Source organism: Saimiri boliviensis, chromosome 12, assembly GCF_048565385.1.
Source record: "Saimiri boliviensis isolate mSaiBol1 chromosome 12, mSaiBol1.pri, whole genome shotgun sequence".
Lineage (NCBI taxonomy): Eukaryota > Metazoa > Chordata > Mammalia > Primates > Cebidae > Saimiri > Saimiri boliviensis.
In genome coordinates, this window is record NC_133460.1 from 50,883,344 (window position 1) to 50,906,780 (window position 23,437).

At 53.6% G+C, this 23,437-nt stretch overlaps 1 protein-coding gene across 6 annotated transcripts in view; it reads left to right on the forward strand.

The window, feature by feature from the left end:
* CDH23 (cadherin related 23) overlaps nucleotides 1–23,437 on the forward strand; it is a 423,515-nt gene that overhangs the window by 258,108 nt on the left and 141,970 nt on the right. For all 6 annotated transcript variants that reach the window (XM_074382361.1, XM_074382354.1, XM_074382359.1 and 3 more), the window contains one exon: nucleotides 21,173–21,237. In XM_074382361.1, coding sequence (XP_074238462.1) covers nucleotides 21,173–21,237 — 65 coding nt within the window. The remainder of the gene's footprint in view (nucleotides 1–21,172; nucleotides 21,238–23,437) is intronic.

Genomic DNA, 23,437 nt, shown 5'->3' on the forward strand with positions numbered 1-23,437 from the left:
ACATTGCATCATTTCTGCTGAATTCTATTGGTTTTAAGTCACCAAGGCAAGTTCAGATTCAAGGGGAGAGGACATAAATCCCCCCAGCTGTTAATGGGAACAATGTCCCAGAATTTATACAAATATAAATGGCTTAGAATCACTCAGAGGTCATTACTCCAGTTCCACACCACTTCCGAGCCGTCATGTATGAGCACAGTGCCATGAATCCACAGTTTCCCTCGCCTCTTCTTGGAGGCACAAAAGGAAGCAGGAGAGCAGAAGGGAACCCTGCAAATCCCATTCCCAGCCTGGGACAAGCTCTCAGTGACCGGAAAGGGGACAGACAGTGATCTCTGCTGCCCCAGGCACTCCCTGGCCAGTGGAGTTCAAACCCTGTAGACCTGCCTTGGCATTCAAGGCCTCCACAGCCTGACCCTGAGCCACTCTCCAGCCCTTGCCATTACCCCTCACATCCTTCTCTCCTGCCTGCCCAGATCCCATCGCCCCTGCGATGCTCGGCGTTTTCTTGCCACAGCGTCTTTGCTTACTACTCGCCTGCCTCTCCTTCCTTTCTATTCGAGACCATCAAAATCTGCTGACCCTAAGGGCCAGCCCCCTTGGCAGCACCCCCTTAAAAAGCCCTCTCTTCCTGATAACTGGCATGTGTCCCCTCTGTGGAGTTCCTCTGCCTCCTCTCTGGGGCCTCAGCGTGCTGTGTGACTTGCTGTCCCTCAGCTGTTCCCACCCTGTATGAGGGCTTGCTGGCAGGTCCTTTCTTCCCCACGCCCTGGAAAACCTTCTCCAGGCAGGTTCTCTGTGTCTCAGGGTCCCTACCCCTGGTGAGTGCAACACAAAGTAGGCTGGACTCCTACTTTGGTATCTGGGGCATCTAGGGCAGCTGCTGGTGGAAGGGATGTAGACAGGAGAAGGTCAGCAGAGGCCTCATGGGGACACATGAGGCACAGAGAGGGTAAGTTACATACACAAGGCCACCCAGCCCATTGGCCACCAAGATGTTTGTCCAAGCCTGAAGCCTCATAACTCCATCTCTGTGCCAGGCTCCCCCAACATCCTCTCAGGTGGCGAGCACATGGAGAAGACTGACAGCCAAAGAACCCCAAGGCCTGGCTTCCAGGCCACTGACTCGTTATGTGACCCTATCCCATTCTCATCCCCTCTCTCTGCCTCAGTCTCCTGCTCAGTCCAAGAAGATGGGCTGGAGGCCTTCTGAATGCCCTTCATAGGACAGGCATCCCTGGGGATGCAGACCCCAGCCCAGGGACCAAGGCCAAAGGTAGAAAGGTGTAATGGCCACCAGCTTCCAGGATCCCGTGGGCCTCCTAGTCCTAATCAGGGCATGTGCGTCCAAGATCAAGGCTGAAATCTGCCCAGCCTTTCAGTCTGGCCCCGTAGACAGGTGAGTGGGACGTGACCCTGCTTCCTTGGCTACTGCTGGGCAGGACGCGGTAACCTAGGCCTTCCTGGTCCTCTGGGAGCCCCTGTGTCTCCCTGGATTGTCTGCTCTCCTTCTTCCCCTCCCAGAGCAGAGCTCTGCACTCTCTGGGACAAAGGGTGCCCTCCAAATGCAAATCCAGTGACTATTGAGGGCCTGAGAGGACAGTGGTGAGCCAGACAGTGTTCCTGTCCATTCCAGGGGCAGGAGGCGGATGATGAACAAGGAAAGTCAGGGCCGGTGAGATGGGGATGAGTGCTGTAGGGAAATATAGCTGGGCAGGGGGAAGGGTTCCAGGGCTGGGGTTGCGACTGCATTGTTATATCAAGTGGTGCAGGAGGGCAGGCCTCTCCTGGAAAGTGACATGAAATAACCTGGAAGGAAGCCAGTGGGGATCCAAGCTGAAAATCCAGAACAAGTAGCCCAGATGAGGGAGGCAGGTGAAAGGCTCAGAGCAAGAACCTGGCTGCGGTGGATGCGCAGAGAGCAGGAGGGGCACAGAGGCTGGGAGGCCATGAGGCCGGGGAGCCCATTGTGGGTTACCTAGGGGAGACGTGAGGATGGATCTCCTCGCTGCTCCTTGGTGGAGAAAAGGCCGGGGGTAGGGGATGGAGTGGACCAGGGTGGAAGCTGGAGACCAGCCCTGAGCTACTGCAAGAAGCCAGGGAGGGATGAGGCTCCCACCATGCAGCTGGGGACAGTAGAAGATTCCAGATCCCTCCCGCTGCCCCACCCTCCTCTCCCCACCCTTGCTGGAGCTGCTTCACTATTTTCCTTCTGAGGCCAGCAGGGTGCATCCGCCTCCATTGCCACCAGACTGACCAGGTGGGCCCTGTGCCATCCCGAATGTCAAGTGGGAAGGGCCACAAGTAGGCCTAGGTGGGGTTGGAATCCTGCCTCGGCTTCCTACCAGCCGGTTGGCCTTGAGCTGGTGGCTGAAGGGCTCTGGCCTTCCATTTCCTCCTCTGTAAAATGGGAAGAATAATTCCTATCTCAGCAATGCTGTGAAATAATGTATGGCAAGTTCATAGACCAGGCCTGCTGAGTGCTCCAAAGTATACCAATGCCTGCTGTGTACCAGGCCCTCAAGGTTCTCCATGGTTCTCTAGAACAGTTGAATCTCCCTGCTTCTGATAGCATCAGTTTGACTTGACTCTAACATTGTATAAAGCTGATGACAAAAATTGCCAACATGAATTATTAGTAAGCCTGGGAGATGATGACAGGGCGCAAGGGGTAGGCCCCGTCCACAGGCTTGAGCAGGACCAAGAGGGAAGACAGCCCTTGTGCCTCGGCCAGAGAATCACCGGAAACTGGACTTCCAGAGACTGGAAGGGTCTGCTCAGCCTTTCCAGCACATTCCCCAGTCCCCCCACCTGGTATTCTCCCTCCCCACCCGCTCCTGACACCCCCACCATTGGCATCTTAATTGATCTCATTGTTCTCAAACCCTTGAGACCTGAGACTCCAGCTGTGCTTAAACAGAACAAAATCTCTTCCAATTTCCCCACCGTTTAAAAGAAAATTGAATTCTTTATCTGCAGCCTGGGGAGGGGAAGAGGGAAGCTAAAGAGAGAGGGACACACACACACACACACATACACAGAGTAAATAGTAGGTCATCCCAGCCCTACCCCCACGCTGGCCTGGAAGGCCTTTGTGGACACACCCACCCCCTATTTGGGGGTTGTGTAAGGATGCGCTTTGGACCCTTTTATTAGGCTCTTCTGTTCGTCTCCCTCCGAGGGGCCGGGGTGGGAGCCGGAGGAGGCTGAGCTGGCTGCGGTGATTGACGGGTCTGGAGTTCCTCTGTCTGTCAGGCCTCAGTGCCCCCCGCCTGTGTTTATCTCTTTCATCGAAATATCTGTCTGTGAAACCTAAATGGCGTGGAGTGAGAGGTAGGACGGGGGTAGCGAGAGAGAAAGAGAGAGTGAGAGACGGAGAGAGAGAGAAGAGAGAAAAAGAGCGAGAACACAGCAGGCTGCCGCCTTTTCTCCACTGCGGCTGGGGCACCCCTGCCTCTGCCTCGGAAGTGGATTGTCCTGGTCCTTGTGTCTTTGTGTGAGGTCTGATGGTTTTCAGTTGATTGGTCATACAACAAATTGATTTTTGGCAAATTGATTTAAGGCCTCACTGCCTGTCCAACCTTTGAAGCACTCCGCAGCCTCTGTCAACAGCACCTCCAGCATCCACCATCCTTGACCGAGCAGCTCTGTCTACTGCTAACCTTTCCCCCTTTGCCAAAACAAGAGGATGCGGCGCTCATCACCAGCCTGGTGAAGCAGCGTTGTGAGCTTAGTGAATGCCGGGCATTTTATAGGGCGTTCCTCAGCTCTCATTACCCATTGTGTAGAAGAAGCTGAGACCTGGAGAGGTGAGCGGCCTGTCCCAGGCCAGCCAGCTAGTGAGCAGCCAAGCGGGATTTCAGACCCCAGATAGTCTAGCTCCAAAGCCCCTGGCTTCCCCTCTGTTCTGCCAGTCACCCTCAGGGCTCACCTTCCAAGCTGGCCTCCAGCCTTTTGGAGTCAGCTGACTCCAGAGTCCAGGGAAAGTGGCCTTGCCAGGTGGGAGCCGCCCACTCCCTGGTTGACCTTGAGCAGGTCCGTGGCTCCAGGGGCCTCAGCGTCTTCATCTGGACAATGAAGGGGTTGTGCTGGACTCTCTCTAAAACTCCCTGTGCCAACAATTTGTGACTGTGTCTGCAGACAGTCACTCCAGCACTGAGAGCCTGTGACGCCCTGTGCTCTGCGCCTGTCAGAAGCCACCCTTCAGTAGGTTCGCTGCTGATTGATCCTGCTCAGACAATCACTCAGAGAAAATGGACCCCCTGGGCCAGGGGACGATGGGCGGCTGTACATGCCAGGGCCAGAATGGGTTCATAAGTGCTGCAGACCAAATCCCCTTACAGAGTCCACCGGTGCCACGCGCTGGGAAGGTTATAAGCCCTGGAACTCAGGGTACAGGGGACAAAGCGGAGAGGATGGCAGGAGCGGCCACTGGGAACTAGGCCTGAAAGTTTGTCCAGCGAGCATTTGGGAGGAAGCCTGGAGCAGCAGGTGGGGGGGAGGCCCACAGAGGTTTGGGGAGGGGTTGAGTTTGGGGTGGCTTAATCTTGCTCTATAATCTCTGTAGCGGGGTTAGTAACTGTGCTTGCTGCCAGCTTGTTTCTGGAGTGGCTCAAAGTTCTATATGCCTATCATAAAAACTACATTTAACTTCATGACCCAGGACACCTACTCACATGGACACTTATCTGCAGCAAAGCAGTACTTCCTGGTTACATGTAATAATACACTCTAGTGTTTTCTGATTTAATTCTGCTAGATTTCACTTTCTAAGTGCTAACCATGAACCCTAGATTGATTTCATGACCGTAATGGATAGAGGTCCAACAAACTTAAGTTTGAATCTCTCCAGAATGAGCCTTCTGTGCTTCACCATCTGGTGAGGAGGAGGAAGATGATGCCAACTTGTGTTTCTCCACTGTTCACTACAGGGAGCCAAGGCATAAAGACCCCGTCCTCCAGACTTAGACCACCCAGGTTTACCCTGACCCAGCCATTTCTGAGCTATGATTTTGAACAGGTTACTTGCATACAATGAGCCAGTACAGGCACTAGCAACAGAGACCCCCAAAACAGTTGTTTAAATAAGATCAAGGTGTATTTTTCTCCCATGTAAAAGCAGTATACAGGTGAGCACTCATGAACTGCTCTTTCCGGCTCTCTTCTCCGCCATCCCTTGAGTATATCCCTCATCTTCGTGGTCCCAGATAGTTGCCAGAACTCCAGCCATCACATCCGTCTCTCAAGCTACAGGATGGAGGAAGTGAAAAAGGAAACCTCCCCTCCCTTTTAAGGATACTTCCTGGAAGTGCTTTGCAAACTTCATCTCACATGGCTATACTTAGCTGCAAAGGAGACTGGGAAATTTAGCATTTTAGCCACGTAGCATTGTGGCCACCTAAAAAAAAAAAAAAAATCACAGTTTCTGTTAATTTGTGAAAGTTCGGGAAGGCATGGCTGTTTAGTCTCCGCCAGATCCCCTCTGCGTGCCTCCATTACCTCTTTTGGAAGTGGGGGTGACAATAGTTCGTTATAGAATGACGTGGGCTTTGGTGAAATAATACATGTAACATGCTTAGCCCAGTGCCTGACACAGAGCAGGTGCTAAACAAATGATGGTACTAACATCGAGGGCCTGGTGCCAAGCTGTGCTCCTTCCATGTGTGTTAGCCAAGCCTCATGACAACCTGGTGAGGCCCAAATCAGCCTCCCCGTTTTATAGATGAGAGCACTGAGTTTTAGAGAAAGTAGCTCTGTGTCAGACTGCACCCCCATGGAAGGGGCAGAATAGAGGCACGAACCCCCTTGTCTCCAGGATGCCAAAATTCTTTCCCTTAGCCATGGGGCAACACAGCCCCCCCTCAAGGAGACTGAACGGCTCCCTGAGAGCCTTGAGAAACCATGGGGCTGAGATATGACCAGACAGAAACTGAACTTGATTAGTTGACATCCAAGCTGAACCCAGGCCCGGCACCCCCTCTGCCGGCCCAGCCTCCTGCAAGAGAAACCACCCACCCACCTAAAAGGGAAACAAAGCCAGGACAAAAGAGCCTCTGGGTTTCCACTGTATCACCACCTGCAAGGTCAGAAGTTTCAGGTGTTTGACTCGATGAATGACCCTGGGCCAGCCCCTTTTCTCTGAAAGGCTCCGTTTCTCCATCTGCAAAATGGAGAGAATGTTACTGTGCCTGCTCCACCTTCTGGGGACATTTTAAAAGAGGGAGGCCAGAGTGTTTTGGACTCCTTGGAAAGCAAACAAATGAGATAGGCGGCTCTTCTCTCAGTGGATTTTGCCAGTCTATGTTAGGATATTCTGACAACTGCGGTGGGGTGGGCAGAGGAGTGAGGAACTCAAATGTCAGGGGACTGGAAGTGAGGGCTGCTTCTTGGGCATGAGTGCTCCCAGTGCGCGCCTCCCCCTACGCGCCCCCTCCCCCCTGCACGCCCCCTCCCACCCTGCGCGCCCCCTCCCACCCTGTGTGCACACACAGAACCCAGCTGTACATCACTGCATCATCACGGTGCAGCCCTGGACTTTGTGGGCCCAGGCGAGTGAGGGGCTGGTCCCGAAGCCCTCTGCTGGTCTCAGAGATCATGGGTGATTTATATTTCCTGCATGGGACTTTGACCTTAATTTCTTCTGGCAGTGTGGGGCTGTAAAATTCATTAGGGACCCGTGAGCAGAGTGACAAGAGATGTCAGGCGGGCAATTGTGTGGGTATTTAATCTATCAGATGTGTGGCTTGCCATTTAGGGAGACAACACGAGAATGTGGAATCAATATGGTTCATTAGCGAGCTGCATGTGCCGGCCCAATCAGGGCCCACTAGCGACAGGCATGGGGGTGTCCTGCCAGGCACCAAGTCACCTTGGAGTGAGGACATGTCCCTGGAGCATAGGCAGTGACCAGCCCCCACCCAGGTACCTCTCTCCACCTTTCCACTAGACTGGGGGCTGCCTGACACCTGTGTATCCCACAGAGCAGGGGAGAGGAGGGAGGGTGTCAGCCTTATGACTTGTTGTGGGGACACTGGGAAGATGCTGTCATGGTGGACGGTATCATTACCAGCCCAGCTTTTGCTGCACCCCCAGAGGGTTGATTGGACTGTCTTGTTCCCCTTCTCTCAGCTCCTCGGCTCATAAGGTCCTGCTTAACTGGGCTTCGGACATGGTGTCTGTCCCCACAGCTCTCAGGCCCCTCCCATTTTTCTCTTCTACCACATCATCCCAGCTTGATAACTGGCCCCAGAGAGGGCACAGATAACCTTCTGATTTTGAGCATCTTGCTCCCCTGACCCTTCCCCAGATACCACCTGTATCTGTTTCCTAGGAAGCTGGGTGGCTTCAAACCACAGAAATGTATTCTCCTGTAGCTATGAAGTCAGAAACCTGAAATGGGAGGGGCTGGCAGGGCTATTCTCCCTCCTCAGGCTGATGGGGGATCCTGCCTGGCCTGTCCCAGCTTCTGGAGGCTCCAGGCGTTCCTTGGCCTGTGGCTGCAGAACTCCAGTCTCTTGCGCTTCCTCTCTGTGCCTCTCCTCTGATGTCATTATGAGGACATTTGTCATTGGATTTATGGCCTGCTTGGTAACCCAGGATGGCCTTCACTCAAAATCTTCCACATAATTATTTTTTCAAAGTCGCCTTTTCCAAATAAGGTCACATTCGTGATCCTGGCAGTTAGGACATGGATATATCTTTTGGGAGGTCACCATTCAACCCATTACACACCCTTGAAGATGTCTCAAGTACTGACAGGGACATGTTGATAGGACAGTGTACTAAAGACGTGAGGGGCTGGCCATTTGGACCTGACAGCTCTTCCAACGCTGGCTTTCGTATTTGCTCTCCGTGCCCCGACCTGTCTCTGAACCACCCACCCTGGACTGCAGCCTCCTGGGGCTTCTCCCTCAGTTGCCCAATGGGGATGCATTTGCCCTGCATCTCAGGGCCCACCTTTCCTTCCTGCTGCAGCTCCCGCTCTGCCTCCTCCTTCCTGGAGGAGGTCAGTCAGCCCTGACTGACTCTTGGTCCCTGGGCTCCTCTCGGCCCTTTCCTCCCTTGCCACTCCCTGCCTACACCGTCCTTGGACTTTTAACCTCTGGCCTTGCTGGGTCTTTATTCTTGCCCCAAGTGGGGTCTGTGTCTCCCCAGTGAGGAAGGGAGCTCCCTGATGGCCATGGCTGCCTCTGACACTTCCTGGCTTCCTGCATGTGTGGTTGATGCTTGAGAAACATCAGGGTTCCCTCACCCACAAGTGACTGGGCTGGTTCACAGGGAGCCTCTGGGGCTGGGAGGCTGCCTGGCCTGGCCCAGCTGGATCAGAACCACAGGCCTCCCAGGGCATAGCTGGGAAGATCCCAGCTAATAATACAGTAACTAATACAACTGGGGAAACTGAAACATGAGGGAATGACGTATCCATGCCACAGAGCCAGCCAGGGACAGGGCTGGCATCCTGACATGCAGTCCAGCTGTGTGCTCAAGAGCTTCCCCTTGGGAATCAAAGCCAAGTTGAAATCCTGGCTCTGCTACTTCAGCCTAATGACCTCAGGCAGGTTCCTAAAATTCCTGGGCCTCAGTTCCTCCTCCTAAAAGTGGACATGATGATACAGAGTCAATTTGGGGAGAAAATGGAATAATACACCCACCTAAATAGTGCCTGACCCATAAGGTAGATTCTCAACAGGCTGTTGAGTAAAAGCACTAATCACTAATGTTGTTTTTAAAAAGTAGATGAAATATCTGATGCAAATCACCTGCCTTCATGCCTGGCACATAGCAGAATCTCAGGGCTGCTGTATGGTTCAGGTATGTTGCATAACCTCTCTGAGACCCGCTTTCCTAGTCTGTAAAATGAAGATAGTATTAGTACCTCTCTCATGAAGTGGAAGTGAAGATTAAATGTGTCATTACGTGTACATTTCTTAGAATAATGCCTGGAACCCAGTAAGGATTATATCGGTGAGCTATTACTACTGTTTGTGCAGTTATTGTCAGCCACTTTCTTCATCTGTTAAAGGGAATGTGACCTCTGTGTTTCTGGTTGTTCTAAGGATTAGGAAATTAGCCGAACATGGTGGTGGGTGCCTGTAATCCCAGCTACTCCGGAGGCCTAAGGCACAAAAGTTGCTTGAACCCAGGAGGCGGAAGTTGCAGTGAGCTAAGTAAGATCGCACAATTGCACTCCAGACTGGGTGACAAAGTGAGACTCCATCTCCAAAAAAAAAAAAAAAAAAAAAGATTAGGGACTGGTTGTGTGAAGTGCCTTGCACAGTGCCAGGTTCACAGGTGGCGTTCTGCAAGGGAATTACCTTGATTATCACTGTGCTTCTGAGGGGAGCCCCACACTCCTCCTCCAGGCATCTCCCTGGCAAGAGGCCCCAGGGACCTCCAGGTGGTGCCAGGCACTTGGCACAGGCAGCCACCGGCCACTCTGACAGCCTTTGACATACCGTAATTGCTTCCCCCACTACGACTCCTTTAAGCGCGGAGCTGTTGGCCAGAGCAATTTGCTCCCCATCAATTTTTATTTCCAGGTTTTAAAATAAAGGGAAATAAAGAAGAAGGTGGGGAAGCCCAAGAACAGCACCACGTCTGTGATAACAAACAAGCCAAGGGCCGCACACCTTGAGAGCGCCCGTCAGCCTCCACCCCTGCAGGACTGACACCTTCATACACAGGGCTGGGCCTGGCTTCCCCTAGAGCCCCCGCTTCCTGCAGGGCTTAGCACCACTTCCCTTCCACCTCCATGGACGGGAGGCTGGCTCAGCCCAGGCAGGTGCGGGAGCTGGGCTGGGAGGGGTTCACCATGAGCACGTTTGCGGAGGGCTGGAAAAAGAGAGCTCTTAGAGCTGGGAGTGGAAATACTACTACTAGCTCCACTTAGAAAGTGGCTCCTGTGTGTCCAGCACAGAGCGAAAGCACCTGTGTGCATGACCTTCTTTAATCCTCGCGATCACCCCATGCAGTAGGTGCTCTCATTACCTCCATTTTACAGATCAGAAAAGCAAGGCTCAGAGTGGATGTTACTGCGGTTACTCCTTCTGTTCTTCCTTTGATCTCCTCCCTGCCTCCTCCACACTCTTCCTTCTCCTCCTCCCTTGTTCGCTTCCTTTCTCTCCTTGTCCCTCTCCCCCGCCATCTTCCTTTCTCTCTCCTCTAGCCTCCATCGTCATCTTTCTGATGTCCTTTCCTCCCTAGAAGTCGTATCTATTCAGGATTTGAGGCCCTTAGCTTGCCTGCTAAAAAGCTTCCTCATAAGTCATCCGATACCTCATTTATACTTTCATCTATTTAGCTGATGTTTGTTGAAGGCTTCCTGTGCGTTGGGCACTGGAGGGGTGCTGGGGATTCATGGGGGACAAGACAGACTCAGTTCCTGCCCTCATAAAGCTTATATTCTAGTGGTAGAGAGAAAGCCCACTCTACATTCACCCAGACTCTCTTGCCAACACCATGACCTTCTCCTACCACATCTATCCACTGACAAGAACTGTCAGCTCCAGACTCCAAACATACCTGGAGTCCAGCCACATCCCCCTGGGCTGCCCTGACCACCCTGGTCCAAGCCCCCACTGCCTCCCGCTACCCCTGTGCGACCCGCCTTAACTGCCTCATCTCAGAGCCTCTGCTCCTGCCCTAGAGTTGTAGTCAGTTTGCTTCTACAAATGCAAGTACCTTGCAAACGTAGATCAGAGTCTGTCTACTGAGGTCACAGGGAAGAGAAGGAGCAGCAACCTGGAGATCTGGGGAAGAGTGACCTAGCAGAGGGACCTGTGGGGGCAAAGGGTGTGAGGCTGCAGCGCTTGGCCCGTTAGAAGTCTAGGGACTGTCTGAGCAGCAGAAGCAGAGGGCAGCGTGCAGGCGAGGTGAGGAGGCTGCTGGAGGATGAATCGTTGGTGCAAGGACAGCCAGGAGCAGGCACTGCACAGGAGGCATATGCAGCATGCTGGCCAGCCCCAGGGTCTTACGTAACATCCCACAGCCATGCATGTGGGGCAGAACCCAAGTCTCAGCCGCGAGCTCAGTGGGATTTCCATGACTTTGCACCTGACCACAAATCCCTTTGGAGGCTTTTTGTGGCTGATCTTGCACTGCACCCCCCAGGGAGAAGCACATCTCTCACCCTCAAGGAGCAGAGAGTGCAGCAGGACAGCAAAGATGTGCCAACACACGTTCCTCCTGCAACTGGTTGTTAGAAAAGCTGATTGGGAGGTAACCTGAGTCTTTCTCTGCAGTCAGTGTCTTGGTGCATTAGGAATGTCTGCCATGGGCACTGCTGATGGAGTGGCGGCTGTCCAGCCCAGGCCCACAGTGGAACAAGAGAACGAAGGTGCCCCTCCCTTTCTCTGCAGGCCTCAGCACCAGTCAGGTCCCCATCCTGTCCTCACTACCCCCCTGCTTGGCCTCTCCACCCAACCGGTGCTTTGAGCCTCGAGCCCAGCCCCGCTCTCCAGTAGCGCCCTCTTGTTCCGAGGCCTCCCACATGCTCAGAAGGCCCAGAGCAGGCACAAGAGGCTTTTCTTATGATCACAGCCCCGCGACGTCTCCCTTCCACCCCACTGCTCACTCCCTGATACCATGGCCAACCCAGGACATGTGCCCTCTTATCCGTCACACAAAGTGCAACGGACGTGTTTTCCTTGGAGCACCCATCATTTCCTTTCTCCCAGGTGCTGGCCACCCCCCGGGAATGTCCGTAAATGTACCCAGAGAGCAGCTTCCCACCACACTTCACCCTTGCCCATCTAACACCCGCTATGCTCTCATCTATCTGGCCCTGGCTTCCTTCTCAGATTAAATCACTTCCTTCTGAGATGAGAGGGGAAAACTGAGGCATCAAGCATTTTCCTAGAAGTGTGGGGCAGACTGGATGGGATTTTCTGCCCATTGGCTTCTATCTCACGTGCCAGAGACAAGCTGGAACCTTCATCCACAGTACTATGGGAGGGGAGGAGACAGGGCCTCGGGGGCCCCAGCAGACGTGTGGAGGTCACGCCGGCCTCTGGACTGCCGGGTTCCCGCACCAGAGTCCCTCCTGCCTTCTGTCAGCCACTCCAGCTCTCCAGAGCCTACAAGAGTGCAGTTAATCTCACACAGTTTAAGGACTTATTCAGAGGGGCTCAGTGAATGATGAATGAGGAAAGCATTACCAGCGAAGCACCAGGGCTCCGCAGAGCTGTTTAAAAATGCATTCTCCCATGTAAATTTCTGCTCCATCAATCCTTATGACATGTCAAACATTGCTATTGTTTCCTGAACAAATTGTACTGCGTGCCCTTCTCTGCAGATTTGTGCAAGGGAGCAGAACTGCTCGCCGGGACCAGCCGCTTGCCTCTGTTGCTGGGACCCAGGGCTGCTGTGGAGGCAGCTGGGCCCGCCTTGCTTCAGAGCAGAAGCCCCGTGCGGGGCATTCCTGCAAGCATGCATGCGTGACAGGAGTTTGGGTGCGGGGTGGGGATTGATTGAGTGTGTGCCTGCCAGCCTGTGGCCTGCGGGGACAGACACCCAGGTGTCTAGGGAGGGGATGTGGAGGAGACCACAGGATCTGAGACCAGGCTGGGGACAAGTAGGGGTGTTGCTTGAGGCAGAGAAAGAGAAGAAAAATGTGTGCGTGTGTATGTGTGTGTGTGTAAGGGGTGGAGGTCTGGAGATCTCTGAGTGGGGTCTACCTGAGCAAGACAGAGAGAGAAAAGGAAAGTTTCTAGGAGAGTGCACAGAGGGTACAGTTTGCAGAGAGTTGTTGGCAGCTGCCTGAGACGCAAAGAGAGGATGCCCGCCTTGGCCTCCCAAAGTGCTGGAGAAAGGGGTCGTGTGGTGTGTGTGTGTGTGTTTAAAGAAGTAGGGGAAACACAGGAAGTGAGATGACACAAAGACACACAAGGCAGGTACCCCATAAGGTGGGGGGACCCTGTTCCAGAGCAAAGCAATGGAAGAGGGTGAGAGATGGTGACTGATAATTGCAAAGACAGGCTGGGTAAGAAGGGGTTCTCAGGAAGGGGACAAAGACCCAGGAGGACCTGAGTGCTGTTGGAATAGTGGGTCCTGGGACCGTTGGCATGGGTTGTTGCACTGAGCACCAGAGGGCTGGAAGCTGGGCTGGACGGAGAGTTCTGAATGCACAGATGAAGGGGGAACTGTATGAGAGAGTGCCATGGGAAGAGCCCTGGGTGGGTCAGGAGGGGCACCTGCAGCCAGCCAGACCACCACATTCTTCCAAGGTGGCCTCAGGTTGGACCACACAGCTCCCTCCAATTCAGGCCCTGAGCCACCTACACAGACCAAAACCAAGCTTGGGGCAGGAGTGGGGTCCTTCTTTAAGAGTCTGTGGGAGGCTCCTGGTGGGGTATCTGAGGATGTAGGCTCAGGGGCTGCATCCTGGGAAACCACAGCCAGAGACCCCTCTGCCTTTGCTGGTGGGCATGGCTAGAGTTGCTGGGAGCCCGCTCTCTCCAAGCAGAACGTAGGGAGCAGAAGCCACTGTGGCAAGAAGGGAATACTGCCTGTAGGCCTCTAGCATCGACAGGGCTAGAAGGATGACCCCAGTAGGAGCACCCTGGATCCCATGGCTGAGCACTCAAACTGCAGGGAGACTTAGCTCCCCCAACCCCACCAATGGGAGAAGCAGGGGAGGGGAGGTCTTAAGAGCACACACCTTGGAGTTAACCATGTTGGATTCATGTTTCATTTGTTGATGATGTCGTTTTTGAGACGGAGTCTCGCTCTGTCACCAGGTTGGAGTGCAGTGGCAGGATCTTGGCTCACTGCAACTTCCACCTCCTGGGTTCAAGCAATTCTCCTGCCTCAGCCTCCCGAGTAGCTGGAACTATAAGCACCCACTACCATGTCCAGCTAATTTTTTGTATTTGTAGTAGAGACGGGGTTTCACTATGCTGGCCAGGATGGTCTCGATCTCCTGACCTCGTGATCCGCCCGCCTTGGCCTCCCAAAGTGCTGGAATTACAGGCATGAGCCACTGCGCCCAGCCATTGGGTTCATGTTTTAGTGCTGTGACTGTTTCACCCTGGGCAAGTTGGTTGACCTCTCTGAGTCTCTGTCCCCTTCTTCATCTGTAAAATGGGGATACTATGGTGCTGGACCCGTAGGGCTGCTGGGGGAGATGGAATGAAATAAAGTGCAGGAAATGCTTGGTAAATCTGGTGGCACATAGTTAAGTGCTCAAAACGAAATGTCACAGGGGCACCCCCTTTCCCCTTCCTGTCGCTACAGCCAAGAGAAAGACTGGCGTTGCTGACTCAAGCCTCGCCAGTCCAAGGATGTTCCCATTCCCCCACCATAGTCTCCTCCAATCACCTTGTCTTAACCTTGGAATTTTTCCCCCCGTATGTATTTATTGTTTTCCTTTTTGTCAGCAGAAGAAAATTACACTTCTGCCGGCGTTGTCCATCACAGAAATAAGCACTTGCAGATGCAATTATAAAGGCCCAAATGATGGAATTAGTTTTGCTGGTAATGCCAGCATTGGGGAGAATCAGAAGAAATGCCTTATAAATCAGGCAGGCACTCGGCAGCAGCCAGTCTGGGCTGCACCCTCTCCCCACATGCTGGCCGCAGGGCAAGGGCTGGCCTTGAGGACGGGCACTGAGCTCAGAGTGGCCGCTGGTCTTCCTGGGCTGCAGCTGGTTCTGCTGAGGGAGGCTGATGGGGGAGGCAGAGACCTCCTGAGCCCTCCTCCAGGCCTTGGTCCCTGCAGATGCCCTGCTGTCTCCAGGAGCTACCTGGACTCCTTGGTGCCCAGCCAGTGACTGTCCCATAGACCAAAATACACCTGCACAAAGACAGCTTCTCCCGGATGAATCCCTCTAAGCCAGCAGCCTCAGTGACCTTCAAGCCCACTTTCAGCCTTGCTTTCCTTGTAGTTCTTACCACTGCCTTGAATTATACTCCGTAGTTATTTCTCCCCTCAAACGTGTCTCCCCATTCTGATTTTAAGTGGCAGTCCAGCTTGTCATGCTTAGGATATGACTTCAGTGCTGGGCACAGCAGCCGGCACATTGGAAAAGCTCAAAAAATATGTACTAAATATTTGACCGAACAAGTGTCTGGTCACTGTCTTCATGAAGGCGCCTGTGGCAGTGTGCTGGGCATCTTCAGCCACCCCACACATCCTGCACCTGCCTCTTCCTGCGGGGAAGCGGGTAGTAGGGAGTCTTGGCAGGGGCCAGGGCATTGGGGGTGCTCTGTAAACCCTGCCTCGCCCCATGCATTCCAGCAACCCCTGTGTCGCTGCTTCCTGCCCACCACAGTGTCTGATGGGGGGCATTAGCCCCACAGAAGGATGGTTATGCTGGCCCTCTGTGGCTGGCAATGGAAATCTCACATTTCTACTAAATTGGGCAGAGATGTTGAGCCCTGTACGAGGTACTACATAAGATGCAAAAATGAGTTAGACATACAGACTTCTCCTTCACAGGGAGGAAAGTGAGGCACACAGACAGTTTTCAGGAATCGCAGATTCTGCTGCATGTCCAGGAGAGGGGTGACCAGGGGCTCCTGGGTCAAGACCAGTGAATGGTTAGGGACTCTCTAGGAGAGGGGTATTTGGGATGGGCCTTGGGGGTGGATCAGAGTTGGGAGTAACAGAGTGAAAGGACGGAGGAACCAGCAATGAGAGAACAGTCTGGGGTGCACCAGGGAAGAGGTAGCTACAAGAACACTAAGCCCAGCCAGACTGTGGACAGCCCTGACACTAGGTTATGGGTCTGAAATTAATTCAGCAGGTAATAGAGAGCCATGGAAGATTTTTGAGCAGAGGAGGACGTAATTTTAGCCACTGGCTTTGAATTCTTGTCCCTGGGCCTCTTATTAGAGCCTTAACAAGTAGTAAAATGTACTAGTAGGTACCTCCAAGTGCCATCCCAGAGCCTGGGGAAGCCATTAAATGGCAATAAAGACACAGAGGCACCAGGGGGGAGTCTGGAGCACAGTTGAGGCACTCACCTGGAGCCCTGGTTTGGCATTTTTTTTTTTTTGAGACAGGGTCTCACTCGGTCACCCAAGCTAGACTACAGTGGCATGATCTCAGCTCTCTACAACCTTTGCCTCCCAGGTTCAAGCAATTCTACTGCATCAGCCTTCCAAGTGGCTGGGATTACAGGCACCTGCCACCATGCCCAGCTAATTTTTTTTTTTTTTTTTTTTTTTTTTTTTTAGTAGAGATGGGTTCTCACCATATTGACCAGGCTGGTCTTGAACTCCTGGCCTTAAGTGACCAGCCCACCTCGGCCTCCCAAAGTGCTGGGATTACAGGTGTGAGACACCACAACTGGCCTTCTGTTTGGCATTTCTTAGATACAATATGAATGTCACCCCAGCGTGGCCGGCTGGGCCATGCCCTCCCCTCTGATCCCTGTCACTATCGGTCTATGGGACCCTGGAAATTCCCCTGCAGGGAGACAGACATGCCCATTCCGAGAACATTGCAGGGAAGGGGCCGTTTCCAGCAGGAAGAGGAAATGTGTTCTCTATACATAGGCCCTTGGCACTCGTTAAACCCTCCTTCCTAAAATGGGCCCAAAGGGTCACTATCTGTCTGCCATTTTGTTGGACTTCCAGTCGGTCAGCCACAAACAAGTCTTGCTTGGGAAGAGGTTGTTTAAAAGGTGCATGACAAGCAGATCGGGGCTGGGACTCAGTCACTGCCCCCGCCTGGATAGGGCAGGATGGCAGCGGGGCGGTGGAGCAGCCACAGTGGGTCCTCTCTGGAGTTTGTCTGCCAGCATCTACGGGGGCTGCTCTGGAAATACTAAGACCAGCTCCAGCCACCAGCTGTGAGATCTTGAGCAAGTCACTTAACACCATTGCGCCTCTGTGTCCTCACTTGCAAAAGTGATGGGAAGTAATAACAGTACCTACCTGTGGAGATCTGGTCAAAATTAAATTCATACATTGGTATGTGTCATGAGAACGTGGATGCAGTTGTAGTTATAGGTGACAGAGATAGACTTACCTTTCCTGAGCTGCCTTTATGTCCAGGCCCTGTTCTAGGCCCTGGGCATATGTGGACCCCATGACCCCACACACTGCTCTCTGAGAACCGCGTCCTGGTGTGCGGAGACATGCGTTAGCCTGAGCTTCAGTGCCTCACTGTAATCAGGGCTGAGAATACCAAGCAGGTGCAGGGAGGAACCCTAACTTCACCCTGGGAGTCAGGGAGGGCAGAAGGGTGTGAGCCAGGCAGGAGAGTGAGGGGTGCCATCCAAGTGGAGGGGGCAGAGCCAGGTCCTGGGAGCTGCCGGTGGTCCAGTCAGGGGGAATGAGGAGGCTAGACATGCAAGGTTGAAAATGTGTGTAGGAGAGGAGGGGCCTTCCCTCCAGGGCAGATCTACCGCCTCCTCCCAGGCCCAGGGCTCCTGATGGCCTCTGCTGCAGCCTGGCACCGGCCCTGTACCTGGCAAGGCCTGAGGTCATTGCTGCTGCCCTCACCCTGGCAGAGGCAAGGAGCAGCTTTTCATCTGGTTCTGCTTCCTACATTTGAAAAATGAAAGCGCTCCCTCTCCTCCTCACGCAGGCATACATATTTCATACGGTCATTAGGCGGTGGCACTGAAGGACTCACAAATCTTCCCTGGCCAGCATCGGCAGCCTGGGCGGGCAGTGAGAGGCCCTGGGGAAAAGGGTCACCGTGGGAGCCATGGCTGTGCCCAGCTCAGTGTGGGCAGAGGAAGGCAAACCTTGCAGGGGTTGGGGGCATGAAGCCAGCTTCTGCTTTAAGACAATCCAGTCCTGCCTCCTGGGGCTCGTCACCTAATTTCCCTGAGCCTCAGCTGCTCCAGGCTCCAGGGTGGAAGGGACGGGATATGGGCACCTCACACATCCTTCCCGTCCTGACAGTCCAGGGCAATTCTGTGGGGCACCCTTATCTGAAGGGCTCATCCCTAGGGCTCAGATGTGACCTTCTCCGGGGGCAGCACGCCCCTCATGACCCAGGCCCCTCCCTCCCTGCACCCCACTTTCTACTTCCCAGCTGCTCTCCTCCACCTCCTACCACTGTCTCTCCTCCACTTCCCTTTCCTTTTTCCTTCTGCCATTTGCTCCACTTCTGTCCTGTTTCTTCTGGGTCCTGTCTTCTTTCTCTTCACCCCGGTCTCTCTGCCTCTTCCCTGTTTTCTCTGCACCATCCCCTTCTTACTGGAATTTGCTCATTCATTTTTCCAGCATTTATGAAGCATCTACTACATGCCAGGCACCATCTGTGCCGCGCAGTGAGCCCCACAGGTGCCTGCCCCACTTTTGTCTGTCCCCAAACCCTTTTCCCTTGACAAAGGCACATGATGAGGGCCAAGGGGGTACAGTTTGGTCACACAGTGACCTGTAGGGGTCTCCACACCACAGTGACCCCTCACAAGGGGCTCAATGGCATCACAGTCAGATCTTCCCCAGACCAAGCTGCAGTCATAACAGCCCAGCAAGACCATGCTTGATGATCAGGATCGTCAGTGGAACGTCGGGGTGGGAAGGGTTCTGGGATTCCTCCTGTCCCTATAAAGGAAAGAGGAATCTGGGGTTACTGAGAGCAATGTGGTCTCCTCTCGCCTGGAATAACCAGGCTCCCTTCCTTCTGAGAACAAGCGCCCCTCTTGGCTCAGAGGCAATAACTGATGGAGGCCAAAGGCATGGCTTGATGGCACAGGATTCAGATCCAGCACCATTATTCTCTAGCTTTGAAGCCTTTCATAGACGATGTACCATCTAGATGCGTCAGTTTCCCCATCTGTAAATTGGAAGTGATGCTAATAATAGTACCTACCTCACAGGGCTGCTGTGAGGATGGAGAGGTCGTAGGTAGAAGGTGTGCAGTAGCCAGCAGTGGCTGCCACTGTCATGAGGAATGGCCCAGGCAGTGGGAGAGGACCAGTCCGGGAGCCAGTCCTGGGCTGGACGGTGGTGACATGGCTCAGCGCCTTCCTTTCACTTGTTCAGCGTGCGCCCCTGACGACCCTTGATGAGGTCTGAGTCTGGCCGGGGTGGTGGCGGGGACAGAGGTCTGCACAGTCTGTGGGAGCATGAGCTGTGGGGACATTGAATGGAAATCAGAGGCAGTCCTATAGAAGCTGGCAGTCCAGAGCCCCCAGAAATGGCATCTTTATGTCCAGCCAAATTTTCTGGATAACTAAGATCTTAACCCTTTGGGAATAAACACTTTTTTATTTAATTCATTTGGGATAGAAATATATTTTTCACTTACCTGCCTTTCTGCACTGAATACACTAAACACAGATTAGCTTTTCCTTGAAAATTCAGGTTTATCATAAAGAACATAGAATTTACTAGATTTTTATAGAATCCAGGAACCTTAAAAGGAACCTCAAAAAATATTGAGCACAAAGACATCAAAACATATTTTTAGCTGTGCGGGCTTTATCCACTTATAGAGACACCTTAAGTATAAAACAGATGTAGGTGGACCCAAAGTCAGTCTGAGGCCTTTCCCTATGGGATTCTGGTGGCAGGCAATGGTTTGCCCAGCTCTAGGGCAGTGGCCTGGGAAGAGAGCAGGGGTGACATCTAGAACAGCACCTTGCACGGACTATGTGCTTCATAAATAACTATTGAATGAATGAATGATGTCATTTAGCCTGCACTGGTGGATTAGAACCGTGCCAGGAACAATATAGAAGTCATTGTTTCCAGCCATAAAAACCAAACCCCAACTAGAACTGCAGGCAGGGGGTAGATGGAGGAGGCCTCACAGGGATGGCCACAGGGAAGGAACACCAGGCCGGGGTGGAGAGGCCAGTTTCTGTCCCACTCCACTTCTGACCTGCTTCTAACCCAGACTGGCAGCAGGCTTTCACCTGGCCTCACTGGGGTCTGGCCTCCATCCTGTGGCCTGTGAGATGGATGGAAATGTCTGATTTCTCCTCACGTGGATGGCTGTGAGGAGAAAATGAGGCCTTAGTAAACCTGGATGTTCTTTGAAAATGTGAAAGGTGTTTCAGCCATGCAGGCTGCCACCATCATTGTCCTTGTCATCTGCATAAAGCTGGTCTCTCTCCCTTCTGTCTCTTTTGACGGTAAGTGACAGAAACCCAGCTTGGACCAGCTCAGTTAAAAGAGGTCTTAGTTAGCCAGGCACAGTGACTCACGCTTGTAGTCCCAGCTACTCAGGAGGACGCTGCGGGAGGATCCCTTGAGCCCAGGAGTTGGAGGTCAACCTGGGCAACATAGCAAGACCCATCTCTTTAAAAAAGAGAAAGAGAGAGAGAGAGAGAGAGAGAGAGAGAGAGAGAGAGAGATCTCAGTGAACTCACAAACCAAATCAACTGTGGGGAAGGAATGTCAGATCAGATTCAGGGTTCTAAAACTACCAGGATTCGGCCTTATTTTCTCCTCGCTCTCCTGAGGTCTGGGTGCAGCTTCATCCTCCCTGAACGCCTGGCAGCTCCCAGTTCATGTCGTCCTTGCTCACTCACTGGAGGAAAGCTTTTATCCCCAGCAACGCAATAGGAAGAATCCCCAGAGAATTCTGACAGACCCAGCTGTGGTTAAGGACCACTCCAGGCCAGTCCCTGTGGTGAGGGACAGGCAGGCAATTCCCACCCAGGCCTTTCGTGCAAGCAGGGAGAGGAGCCAGAGGAAGCAGGTGGGAGGGTAGCAGGGTGTTTCTAAAAGTGAAGGCCGTTGAGCAGAAGGTCTGCCTTACACATGCAATGGATTCTTTCCAGGGTCAGAGAAGGGAGGGACTAGGTACCCCATGGGATTTCCCCCGCTGGCTAGCACATCTGACTTGGAGGCTTTAGGGATTGCGGGAGAAAAACCAGAAGAACCCACTAGATGTTGAACCCACACCCACCTTCATTTGTGATACTTCACAAAACCACAGGCTGTGATTCCAGGCCACGGGTCCAGGGTCTCTCTCCCAAGCCCTCTGAGCATCTGCAGAGAATAAGCTTGCCCAGCCTGGTATGAGCCCAGGACTGGTGGTTTCACTTAGTTAGAGGTGCCTGCTAGACCAGTCCTGTGGAACTGGGCCCTCCAGTATAAATTTAAACAGCCAGTAGTGGCCAGTGACATCCTTCTTGAACAGCATGGCTCTAGAAAATTCAACCTGGGCCAAAGGAGTTGTGTGGGAGGAACATGGGTTTCCTGGGGACCTGAAGCCTCAGCTGCGTCCGGCAGTAATGACTTTTTGTTCTCACCATTGCAGGCAACAGACAATGATGTGGGTACCTTCGGGGAAGTCAACTATTTCTTCAGTGATGACCCTGACAGGTGAGACTGTCCACAGTCCCTCAGGCCCCTCCGCAGTGGTCCTTGGCCCTCCCCAGACTCATCAGATCTAGGAACTTTTCAGTGCCCAGGAAGGGAGGGTTCTGGGCCCTGTGGCTGGAGCACTGGACTAGAAGTTGGAACCCATGGGCACTGTGGCTGGTTTGACACTGATTGTGGCACAGCCTTGGTCAACTCTCCTCAACTCTCTGGGGCATAGCTTATGTGACTCTCAAAACATAGCCTTTAGCTTAGGGAATGGATAAATTGTGTCTCCGAGGGGCTTTGAGTACTAGTGGCTGCACGCTGCCACCACCACCACCACCACCACCACCGCCACCACCGCCACCACCACCACTGCCACTGCCACCACCACCACCACCGTCATCACCACCACAACCACTGCCACCACCACCACCACCATCACCACCACCGCTATCACTGCCACTGCCATCACCACCACCACCACCACCACCACTGCCATTGCTGCCACCGGATCCCCACCACCACCGCCATCACCACCACCACCAGTCATCACGACCACCACCACCGCCATCACCACCACCACCATCACCACCACCCATCATCACCACCACCCATCATCACCACCACCACCACCATCGCCACCACCACTGCCATCGCCACCACCATCGCCACCACCACCACCACCGCCATCACCACCACCACTGCCGCCACCACTATCACCACTGCCACCACTGCCTCCATCACCACCACCACCACCACTACCACCGTCGCCACTGCCATCACCACCGCCATCGCTACCGCCACCACCACCACCACCACCGCCATCGCCACCGCCACCATCGCCGCCGCCACCACCACCGCCGCCACCACCACCGCCATCACCACCACTACCTCCACCACCACGATGGCCACCACCATCACCACCACCGCCATCACTACCACCACCGCCACCGCCATCACCACCACTGCCGCCATCACCACCACCACCACCATCGCCACCACTGACATCGCCGCCACCGCCGCCACCACCGCTGCCACCACCACCACCGCCACCGCCACCATCACTATCACTGCCATCGCCACCACCACCATCGCCACCACCACAGCCATCACCGCCATTGCCACCACCATCGCCACCACCACCACCGCCATCACTACCACCATAGCCATCACCACCATCGCCACCACCATCACTGCCACCACCACCACCACTGCCATTGCCACCGCCAGCCACAGCCACTATGTGTCAGGCTCATCATAGTCAAGGGTTTCACATGCATTATCTCATGTCATCCTCACAGTGAAGTGACAGAGGAACTCAGTGCCAGGCACATTTTTCACTTTACAGATAAGGAAGTGCAACTCGGAGAGGCTAAGTCACTTGTCCAAAGTCACATAGCTGTTAGTGCTATGGTCAGGCTTGTGCAGGTGACCTTCACGACTAGGCTACACAGTCTGCCTCAGGAGGGCTTTCAACATTCAGCAGCCCATAGATGGGTCACTCACCTCCCTCCCTGACACATGCCAGCCTTGCCAAGTCACCCCCCACAGTAACATGGTCTTGGCTTTGTTCTAGGCCATCTCTTTCCCTTGTCTTCAGTTAATCCAAGCCAAGGGGCAGCCCTTTGACTTTTTTTTTTTTTTTTTTTTTTTGAGATGGAGTCATGCTCTGTCGCCAGGCTGGAGTGCAGTGGCACAATCTCAGCTCACTGCAACCTCCGGGGTTCAAGCAATTCTTCCGCCTCAGCCTCCCGAGTAGCTGGGACCACAGGCACATGCCACCATGCCCGGCTATGTTTTGTATTTTTAAGTAGAGATGGGATTTCACCTTGTTGACCACGCTGGTCTCAAACTCCTGACCTCAGGTGATCCACCTGCCTCAGCCTCCCAAAGTGCTGGGATTGCAGGCATGAGCCATCATGCCTGGCCCCCTCTCACTTTTAACATGCTCAAGGGTCACGTGTCTGATGCATTGGGAAGCCCAGTGGAATGAGTGAGGCAGTAGCTGTCAGCTTGAATGACTGGCCCCTACTATCTGATCAAGAAAAGATAGGGAAGGGGCTGGGTGCAGTGGCTCATGCCTGTAATCCCAGCACTTTGGGAGGCTGAGGCGGATGGATCAACTGAGGTCAGGAGTTCAAGATCAGCCTGACCAAGATGGAGAAACCCCATCTCTACTAAAAATACAAAATTAGCTGAGTGTGGTGGCACATGCCTG